The sequence below is a fragment of the Ixodes scapularis genome, unplaced genomic scaffold (assembly GCF_016920785.2).
Source record: "Ixodes scapularis isolate PalLabHiFi unplaced genomic scaffold, ASM1692078v2 PGA_scaffold3__209_contigs__length_174095766, whole genome shotgun sequence".
NCBI lineage: Eukaryota > Metazoa > Arthropoda > Arachnida > Ixodida > Ixodidae > Ixodes > Ixodes scapularis.
The window spans coordinates 28,013,563-28,025,193 of record NW_024609868.1 but is presented as its reverse complement, the minus strand read 5'-3'; the positions used below and the strand labels follow the sequence as shown (position 1 = coordinate 28,025,193).

Here is an 11,631-nt window from a genome sequence, read left to right as displayed (position 1 = left end):
AGTTGTTAATCCGCTGTCACAGCGGCTAAAGAGGAGACGTACTACTTCCGTCTAGATTGACCCGTGTTTGCTAATATCTGATTGCTGATAAGGATTCCAACCGATTGAACCGTACTTGATGATAGGACGGATTAGTGTTTTATATGTGAGAAGCGTAGTATTTCGCGGGGCAAAATGTAATGTCCGCCGCAGGTAACCGAGTTGTTTCAGTGCTTTGCTACATCTTAAGTCAATATGTATAAACCGAGACATATCCTGCGTGAGAAGAAATCCAAGGTACCTGCATTCAAATACTTTTTGCAGGGAAGAACCGTTGAATGAATAAGCGAACTAGGAAGGGGATAAACTCATAGGAAGAGACAGGAGGATGGTATTAGAGAAATGTATACTCATTTGCCAGGTTGTTACACCACGTGCAGACGCTTGAAAAATAATTGCTAAGAAGAGTATGATCATTGTGGGAGTTAATCGTGTTATACAGAACGCAGTCTTCAGCGTAGAAACGTATTTTTGTGAGGATGTTACGAGGCAAGTTATTAGCATATAACAAAAAGAGAAGCGAACCAAAAACTGAGTCTTGCGGGACACCTGATGACACAATTGAAGACTTGGATGAGTTAAAACATAGATACTGTGAGCGATGAAAAAGGAAACTAGCTATTCAATTGACCAGGGTATGATTGTTTAGTATGACCTTGAGCTTATGCAAACGTTTAGAGTGAGAAACCGTATCGAAGGCTTTGGATAAGTTTATGAATATTGCGTCCACTTGGTTACCGATGTCGAGAGACTAGGTGATATCGTGAGTGAATTCAGTTAGTTATGAAATGGTACTGTACCCCCGCCGAAAGCCGTGCTGTAAATCACATAAGATGTCAGTTTCGAGATATTCTACGATATGTTTGTAGATAATATGTTCCAATAATTTGCACACATAAAATATTAGAGAAATTGGTCTGTAATTCGACAGCAATTGAGTGTTTCTAGATTATAAAAATTAAAGGACTTTAGCATGTTTTCATGACGAAGGTACATGGCGGTTGACAGCGATTTCTGAATTTTTTTCTAAGGCAACGACTGGTCCATGGAGAATGTCGAATTAGAAAAGCATTAAGAATATCGTCAGGTCCAGGGATTTTTTTGTATATAATTGTAGAACCAGATCTAGCACACCTAGATCACATACAACTAAATCCTCACTTGGTGAGTGAGGATTAATAATGAAAGGAGGAATTACAAAATTATCAACTGTAAACACTGATTGGAAGTATATATTTTACGCAATGGCCATTATCATTGGGTTGCTAGTGGCTCAGTCATTAATTATAAAGGAATTAGCATTAGAATAGACGGGTAAAACTGACTTCCAAAATTTACGTGGGTTGCTTCTTACTAAAGTTTGCAGTGTTACACGAATTTAAAAGTGCTGCTGATTTTTTTTATTCTTTACAGGATAAGTTTGGTACGTTTAACTCTGGCTATACGACGCGAGGGATGCAGTATTTCTCGCGTTAACAGTGGCATCGATGAGTTATTTGTCCTTGTCCTAAGGGGCACAACTCGCTGGATACAAATTTTAACAAATTCAAAAAGACGTAACCAAGCAATTTACGTCGCTGGTAGCACAAAGTTGTTGAAAGCTTTAAAAAAATAATTTAATTTATCAACAATAAAAGCATCGTCCTCACGATTAAAATAAGAAAAAGTAGAACAAGGAACACGTGCCCAATAAGCGATTGAAACAAGAACTGCCTTATGGTCAGAAATTCCATCAGTGATCTTACATTCAAAAACCACTTTCTAGAAAGTGGTTTCTCTCATCGACGAAATGCTTTAGACAACATGACAGACAAAAGTCAAACAATTGTGTACGTATTGAGAAATCCTGGCCGGATAGCGATAATGAAGACCACTGAATGCCTGGCAAATTAAAATCTCACATACAAATTAGGTAGGAGGAACATAGATTGTGAGATTGTATAAATTTACATAGGGTGTGCATTTGATCAACAGGCGAGAAAGGGGGGGGGGGGGACGGTAAACAACGCCAATCACTCTTGTCTTAGTTTCCAAGTAAAGCTTGCATCATACTGGTTCGATTACGAAGGAACCTTGAATCACAAATTGTTTTTTATCAGAATGCAAAAGTAGGGCACCGCCACCGCCCCTACCGTGCTTGCTATCAAAATTGACTACGCGAAAAGCGGGGAGTGTTATCTCGGCATGGTATACACCATCATACAGCCATGTTTCCGTTAGTCCTACAACATGAGTCGAGTGGGATGAAGTAAGTGAAAGAACGTTTGGAACTTTGTTTATTAAACTTCTCGCATTCACGTTTAAATCAAAAATGTTATGTGAACTACATCGGAGTCGGCGAGTACTAGTGGAAGAGGCGGCGGCCTTAGGAGTAGTGTGATCGGTGCGTTTAACTAGGGCGTTATTTGTATCGTCCCTATCGTATCATATGCTATCGATGGATATGTGCTCACAACGGAAGCGGATGCCAGAGTCATTGCTCCTAGATGAAGCAGAGGCATGCCTAATTTTTTACGAACTGAACATACACGAGTCGAGAAACCTTCAGCTTACCTTTAGGCCTTTAAGTTTGAAACCCTTTGTTTTCGTAACTATTCGCATTCCTTAGTTTCCTTACTGTTCGCATTTTATTTGAACCCGATGACACGTCTATGTTTAAAAAAAAAGTGAGGGAGCTATATTTCTCAGCAAAGAAGTAATTGCGGTTTTTGTTCGTTGTGCAGTTGGTAGCAATGGAGGTCCAGCTTAGATTCTTCAAAAACTTTTGTTAATAAATCTTTTAAGCCGTTTTCGAAACGATTATTTGTGAACGCCTAAAAATAAAATAATTACGCCAGAATTCAACCTAATGTGTAAAAACAAATGTCTCGCTTTCCAATAGTTACAATTGATATCTCACTTTTAATTAAGAGTTTACTTAGATTACTTTCTTCAGGGTTTACTACATTTTACCACGTTTTTATACACTATCCTTACTCTTGATGCCTACCTCATATAAATAAAAAATAAAATACGATTTATTTATTTATTCATTCATTAGATGTATGTTGCCCGAGTGTCGGCGATATCGACCGTTTAAGAACATACAACGTGAATAAAAGCAGCGGTAACGCGCTGCTTCATTGCAGTCGCTCTTCTATCGCCGACGCAAGCTATAGGTACATTTTTTTGTAAACCGGTAGGCGCAAGTCAGCCTCATTAAAATTCAATTTTACAATCGTTCATTCTTTGCCACATGTGTAGTATGATGTTGTTGGAAACACGTTACATACAAGTTACTAAGTGCATCACCGTCGAGCGCAATGAAAGCCTCCTCTCAGGAAAACGGTCGTCCATTATTTTACAGCGAGCTGTGCTTGTTTCGACTTTTTGAAAAAGAAAATGTCAACGTCTTAAAAAAACAAATTTTATTTATAGGATTTCGAAACACTCTTGCACATTGTGTGGCCGCTACTGCTAAGCAGTCGGCGCGCCTAATCTGTCAGACGCTAAATACGTTTCCTTTTCCCGCTATATTAAGTTAAAGCCTCGACTGGGCAGTGGAACGCGGTTTTACGACGGAGCCATGTGACCATCACCGTTTCAGTTCGTCATCGAGGTACACAATGTTGCTTAAGTCGTCGTCGAGATGTAGCCATCCATATACACTGATCATGCCTGGCATCACTTATCACACTCATATGGTTTGTTTTAAAGTACAATGTCGCAAAGTGGCGGCGTTTCACTCTTTTTTCTGTGCTTCCCCAAATGGCCTAACCGTACATCTCTCAACGTAACTAAACAATTCGTCATTTGTAGTTTCAAAATCGACACGCTGTACACAGGCTGCGGTGCTTGTCAGTATATCGATAAAGAGTTTCTGGAGTACCTTAATAACAAAATAGCGCTGTTGTAGTGCTGGCCACAGGCTATAACACACATATGCCAAATTCTGAACTGCTCACGATTAATACTAACGTGTCGTTACCAAGTTCAAAGCTATATGAGGTGCTCTGGAGCTGACCAGGCAGGAAAACGATGACGTATGATATTGCTGTCATCGATGTGTACGTGAATTTGCTGTGACCGCGTTTTTGCCACAGCATTAAGTTGCCGGATAAGCAGACATAGACATACGGCTAGAGTCACTAAATATTCTACTCTTCGATGTAACGCCACGTCAGCCGTCTTGTTGCTTAAAGTCATGGTTTCCAGTGGTATGAAGCTTTTATCCGAAATCACAGGAAACGCTTTTTGTTCTCCCGATATGTTAAAACAGTCAACGACAAACAAAAACTACATCGTCTGAGCTTTCTAACGCTGCATCTTAAGCTCAGGAATTCATATTTTTAAGTCGTTACTATCTTTCCCTGCACCCGCTGTGCACTACTAAGTACCAGAATAGTGGTACCCACAGGATAATTGGCAAATGAAGTGCCGATATTGTAATTGTAGCTTGTCTAGTCGGTCTAAATACGGATTTGCGGATTATCATCCGACCTGTGCTTGTTGAGCTAAAACAACAGCAGATATGCAGAGTCAGCAATCGCCTTACGTGCGTCAGCGTGTTTTTTTTTAAATTATTATGCGATTGCCAGCTCGTTATTAAACGGCAAAAGGTGGCGTCACTGTCGGTTTCTATGTAATGCCTTCATACCAAGCGCCTCAGCAAACCGTCGGTGTTTCGTAACTCAACGACTATTTTAATTATTATACTATTTATTCAGTTATACTCTTCATTGAAATATCCGCACCTTGTGGCCAGTTTAGGCCAATAGGGTGTAAATAACAATAGTTATAATAATCTAAATATTCGGTCTAGTTTGTACCCGGAGCTCAGCAAGCTACTCCGCGGCGGTATGTAGAAAATTGGAGTTTAATAAAGTCATCCACATAATTAAAGGGGAAAAAGAAAAGCTCAAATGCAAAATAAATAAATGTTCTTTTTAATTTTAAATTATTTATCTGCGAGATACATTTTTATACCTCACGCCGCACCGCACACGTATTTCTCCCCGTGTCGTGTGGTTAGCTAAAGAAAGGAGACTGAATATACTTTTTCTTCATTCGCTTAGGGGCCATAGGAAACTGTAACGTTGAGAGTGGTCGGTAAAAATTGTACTTGGAAAATATTTTTGTTTTTTATTCTGAGCGTATTAGAAAAAAAACGCTCTGTCTAAAGATTTTTTTTTAATTTAAAGGCTTGCTGCTCCTAGATTGTGTTTTTGAATAAGGGTGAATGGAGGCGCGATTAATTAATTTCGGGGGGCTCTGGTGGATGTTTTATTCTGTTCAACCGAGTAGCTGTAATGTTTAAACTAGCAGATAGTAAATTAAATTTTACCTCGCGCGTGCGCTAAATTTGGAATTTGTATTAAAATATGTTAATTATAATCGCGAACATTTTATTTTGTTGAAGTATTTTTAGTGTGTAGGGATTTAGTTGAAATCCCACCTTTATCCAGATCCTCTCTACCGTTTGCTCCACCACCGTCTTGTACCGTGCTGTCAGTACTGGTTTCCGTCGTGGATTTGCATAAATTCATCAATTATGCCTCGTTCAAAGCAGTCTCGGCAGGGTCCTACAAACTTCTTGGATTACCCTGACACGTCTGGGCCTTTATGTATTCCTATATTGAAGTGCACTTAAAGTAGATGGCGACCCTCTGCGCTGGTGTGTCATTAATTAGCTTTCTAAGGATAACGGCCAATGTTTCCCTTGTTCCAGCGATTAAAAAAAAAAAAAAAAAAAAAAAAAAAAAACGTTAGAAAAAAAAGCGTTTTCCCCATATTTTTGTGCCCGATAAAACTGGTTAAACTTCGATTGACGCTCAACAAGTTTTATTTATTAACCAGTTCGTGTCCCATGTTGCACAATGCTCTCTATTCAAGTTGCTTGTGCGCTATAACTTTCTATTTCATGGAAGCTACAAAATGTTCAAAGAGACTACCCCTTTGTCATGACCAATTTGTAGCGTGTGTGCACGGCATGCATTATTCTTAGCTACTGAAAAGTAAAACTGGAAGATGTCAATTTTGTTCAATCTATTTTTGGCCTCCGTTTGTCAAGGGATGAGAAAAGTGCCGAGAAACTCTTATCCGACGTCTAACTGGGTGTTCATCTTAATTAAGAGGTTGATAATAATTTCAGTGAAAGGGTTAATCAAGTTGTTGTTAACAAAATAAAGCGGTAATAAAAGCTAAACTAAAAAACAAAACAAAAAACATGTGTTTGTTTAGACTGTGCATTTTGAAACGTTAAAAACAATGTACATTATTTAGAGCGCTTCGAACGAGGACCGGAAAACGTATAACTTTTTTTTTCAGCGATGTTTATACGAAGCGACGGCAACGGAACAACAAAAATAAACTACAAACGAAAAAAAAAAACATCGTCACACCTGTCGCTGTTTCCACTAACCAAAGACCAAACTTCTTTAGAGAGTGACCTCGCGTGAGTGTTTGTAAAGCTGGAGAGATATCGATAGGGGTCTCCGCACAAAACAAAAACTAACGTTTTAACTTGACATGCCTGGAGAGTAAGCATGGTGTAGTAGTGATGATTTTCGCCTACGAGTTGCTGTTGTCATATCTAATGAATGTGCCATAAAACATTCTGCATTCTCGTCGAGATTCTCAGGCTTCTGAAATGTTGAAACACAACACTATAAGGGGCTCATAAAATGCAGAAAGCAACGAAGCGTTTAAGCTAGTATAGGCAGCCCTTTTGTGCTCTCTTGGAGATGAAGCTTCCCTAAAAAGCTACACGTCAATAACGCTTCCTCTTCTGATTTTTGTTTGGAGGATTAAGCGGTGCCTCGCACAAGAATACTTGAGTACTGAAAATAAAGAAACAAAAGATAAGAAACTATTATGTCACAAAACAGGGTGAACAAGCTAACTCGTGTTAAGTTCAGTCTTACTGGGATATTGCCATATGCCATCTGACTTGACTTGACATAGCCCCAGTCCAAAAATAATAAAGTAGACTTGGAAGATAATGTATCTTTTATCAATTCACAGCGCGTAGCCTTGCTATCATCGCTTGCAGACGATCGAGAACAAAGAAAGAAAGGGATTTTGACATGCTACTTGTTCAGAACAGGCCGGGTTTACATTCACGGTATTTAGGACAAATTTTCAAAAAGGCCTAGCGTCGTGCCATGCTCCAGATGATGAAAACCTTTCGTGTTTTCTTAAAAGAAATTTTCCGACGATGCCGATCGTTCGAGCAACTATACCAGCTTTCGGAGACATTTGTGCGCATGTCTATTGTCGGGTTCTCCTTCCGAGCAAAGATGAAACGTGAAACCTCAGACTAGGAATGTGAGCATGAGCTAGATAGTCATAAGGTAGAATATTAAAATATAAAAAAAACAATAAAACAAATGTTTATATTCAAAACATGAGGCCACGAGGCTTTTAATTCACACAATTCATTCGGCTAAAAATAAAACAATTCTCGCTTTCCATTCGAACTCTACAGAAATAAGTATGTCAACCTACGTGTAAAAATGCTCAATACGATTTGGAGGAAATAGTTATGAATAATCAGTAGAGAGCTTTAGCGTGTTATTTTTTGAAGGTTAGATGCTGCTCCGGGCGCTTTCTTCGTAGCATGACTTGAAGTGGCAGCACGACCTCTCGATACCAGTGTCGTTTTACGTGAGTGCGATGTGGTCAAGTTTGACTTAGATACTGTTCCTCAATGTTTGGTGTACATGCTTGTCAAGAGGTTCGTATGAAATGAAAAGTGTTAAGTAAATAAAGGCAGGACATAGTGGAATATTAACCTTTTCTTGAAAGAAAATCCAGTATGAGGTAATAAGAATGTAATTGTGAGGCAGGATATTTTAAAGAAAAATCATGTATTGTGTCCAATTGGTTTGTTTGTTCGCAGGCATTGGTTGGCTCGGAGGCATATCTGTGTTGGGAACATTTTTTCTGCACTTGGTTGGTTGGAGTTGAGAGGATTGCGGTAAAATGTGAGGACCCGCGTCTTTGGGATGATTTTTGGTGGGCTTTAGGCTGGGCAAAGATCCTGGCGATGGCGCGCTGCCTTGGCGACTCTTACGTTTTGTCCCGAGAGCTGGTCCCGTTGACCGTAGCCTTGGTAGCTTTGTCCTGGTTAAGGTTGTGTAAACCAAGCGCCCAGGCCCGGCTGCCGGTCGCTGGGTGCTAAGTGGAACCCCGGCGTCGTACTTCCTAATTCGCCTTGCGCTAGTTCTCTGTCCGTTATCTTTCATTTTCTTGAAGTATACGCACGTCATCGGTGCGGAACACTGATAATTGCATCCTGGTATTCTAGAAACCAGACTCTTCCGTGATTATTTAGGGTTTCGATCGAGTATCTGCTCCTCTGGTCTTATTAAGCGGTTACTTTTTTAAAGTCTATTATACAAAATATAATGAATGATTACGTCAAATAACATGTAACTACCTCTGTCTTTGATTGCAGAAAACAATGGTGGTGTGCCCCAACGTCAAGCCTGTCCTTGTGAACGAGTCATCGCCATCATCGGAGCCGTTGATTGTCCAGTATCGCTTCGAAAATGACGAAGAAACCTTGATCCTCAAGCAGCAGATCGACACGCTCAAGTTCATTGCCTACGGTGTTGTGTCGTTCGTGATCATCGCACTGGGCATCGTAGGAAATCTCATCAACCTGATCGTGCTGACGAGGCCAAACCTAAAAGGAGTCACCTTCGTGTACCTCACATGGCTGGCCACGTCAGACCTATTGACGCTTGTCGTTGCCGTGTTCTCGATGTTGAGGCTGCATGGCATCCAGCCGCGCACGTACCCGGCCGCCTTCTATTTCGCCCACGTCGAGATGCCGCTGGTGAACGCCCTGATGGCCAGCAGCGTCTTCATTGTGGTGGCCGTCACCATCGACCGCTACTGGTCGGTGTGCTTGCCGTTGCGATATAGGGAGTTCCACAACTCCAGGTGTACCAAGCTAGCCATTATCACGGCCTACGTTGCTGCTGGTCTTCTCTACGTGCCAGTGGCCTTCCAAAAGAGCCCTGTGCCGGTTTGGGACGAACTCGCCAACCAAACTCAGTACATTCCGTGCGACAACGTGTACGTGTCGCGGCAGCCTGTCTTCAAGATCTATCTTCTCGTCAAGGAAGTCCTGGTGCGGATAGGTCCGGTTCTTGTGGTGGCCGTGCTAAACACTACCATCATCGTTACGTTTCATCGGTTTGTACGCAAACGTCAAAAGCTCATGAGCAATAGTAGCAATAGGGACACCGGAAAGGTTCTCGAGGACCAGCGATTGGTCATCCTTTTGGCTGCCATCGTCATCATGTTCTGTGTGTGCATGACTCCTGCTGCTGTCCTCACGGTGCTCATCAGTGACGACAAAGAACTCAACTACGGCTTCCAGTTGTTCCGTGCTATTGCCAATGATATGGAGATGGCCAACTTTGCCATGAACTTTTATGTGTATTGTCTGTGCAGTTCAGAAATACGGGACACGTTTCTGAGGTTGTTTCGACTGAGTAAATCATCTCCAGACGTCAGCTACATCCTCAACTCAAAGTCGCCCGCTGACGGAAGCACACACCTTTGACTGGACAGCGGCAACTTTCACGTGGTGTATGCATACTTGCCTAGTTGCTCTACTTTTTCCCGCCTTGTCGTCCAACTAATCAGACAGACACATTCATTGTGGTTGTGGACACTGTAAAGTCGCTAGGAAGGAGGTCATCCGAAATCCGACACAATGCTTGGTGTTGTTAACGCCAGACGATGCTTATGCTATGATCCTTATGAAATAAGAGCCTTCCTTGATGGAAGCTCACCTGCTTATGATTACAGATTTTAATATGTAAAATTTTTATCTGTGAATATTAATGCTGGTATTTGACGCTCTTCTTTCTAGCGGGAGAAAATTAAACATATATATTTTGCTCTGACTTCTTGAAGAGTTGGCTTCAAAGTGTATGTAAATCACGAGTTAATATAGAAGAAAGTTGGACATAAGATATATTTCTTACATATATGTTACAGATCCGGGACTATTGAAGGCGCCATCGCCTTGAGATAAGAAAAAATATAAAGTTAGTCACATGCTTCAGTTGTTTAAAATACTGGATCGGTGAGTGACTGGGGTATTGGAAGACTCGCACATCTTTTTCAACTGGCAGTCATGTTGTATGTTAGATTTTAGAATGTCGTTACGCTGGACTTGTTGCACTCAAAGTTGTCTCTTGTAATATAGATGTGTTTTGAGCACTTTAAGAAATACAAACTACCATAGTAAAATATTGGGAACAGGAGACTACTAATCACTTGCTTCATGGTCTCACATAGTGACACTATGAAATATTTGTTCGTTCTATGCTTCTTATTCCTTTTCATGGTTTGCACGTAGACGTATTTTACTTTCATAGTGAAGTGTTGGGTGTTAGTATTGGTATTTAGTTTGACAATGAGAGTATCTTCTGCTGCTAATATTGGCTATATCCCTGGAGGTGGTATTATAATAACTACACCGACCATCTTTTTGTTTTGTTTGTGCGTGTGTGGAAAACTGAAGTGAAGAGGCTTTGATGAGGAACATCATGCTCATGCTTCACTGTATGAAGCACTTTCCACGAGCATAGTGTTTAGAATCTTCTATTACGCATCAGGTATCCTGAACCTCTACGAACTATACGTGCAGGGTTTCGCCTTATTTCTTTGTTTCAAGAAATTTCTTCTGATACTACACGGATGTTGTAAATTAAATGTAAGTTCATCAAAACAAAAGTGAGTCCTGAGGCAAGAACGATTTTATGATAGGACACCAACTCCGCACAAGCGCACTTTAGCGTACCTGTCCTAACCTAGGTGTTACACTAGTTCTAGCAATATGTTACCTGAAATGACTTCAAAAGGCACACAAATAAATTTTGTGTTTTATTTATTTTGATGTTAATGTGCTGCTAGTATTAGTAAGTAGATACCGCGGTCATTTAGACGATTTGGAATAAACATGTTGTGCGTTGATATATTATTGCTCACAATAAAAAAAAAACTATGTACATACAGCAAATTTTTTGCTTCCACTATCCCTTCTGCTTTCAAAAGAACATTTTCCTTTCTTTTAGTTCTTTGTCTGGTAGATGAGCAAGTGTAAAAGTCATTGTCGTTTTCGGTCCTGATAGTACTATGGAAAACCACCATGGTCTGATTAATCTCTCCCTGCATCTGACAGAAGCGCATTTGGCTCATGTATTTGCAAGGAAGGCGAGGTCATTCGCAGGCTGTCCAATAACCTAACAGACAGCTTCACCATTGACTTTTTCTGTGATTTTATGTGCTCATTTCCAGCCAGTAGTGCCACACCGAGAATTTCAAAATTGAATGTCAGAAACATGGCTTGCAGTTACTGAAGTAATTTCTTTGCTACTTTTTTTTTTCGAGCTATCTCGTTTATATTAAAAAAGGTTTAAATTATTCAATTTATTGTTTTTTAACCTAACCAAAGTACTTCATTTATCTCAACACCGCAAGCGTCACACAAAAGCGGTCGATACATTAGAAGCTTCAATATTTTTGTATTGTAAAAAAAATATTGTTGTTATGGTTACAATGCCATATGTTTTATTGAACGTTTCTAGA

At 40.3% G+C, this 11,631-nt stretch overlaps 1 protein-coding gene across 1 annotated transcript; it reads left to right on the top strand.

Moving 5' to 3' along the window:
- Window positions 1–8,479: 8,479 nt before the first annotated feature.
- Window positions 8,480–10,996, top strand: LOC8051078 (probable G-protein coupled receptor AH9.1). Its single transcript, XM_002433527.5, has one exon. It carries the CDS (start codon window positions 8,483–8,485, stop codon window positions 9,593–9,595), a length of 1,113 nt encoding a protein of 370 aa, XP_002433572.2. The 5' UTR covers window positions 8,480–8,482; the 3' UTR covers window positions 9,596–10,996.
- Window positions 10,997–11,631: the final 635 nt, after the last annotated feature.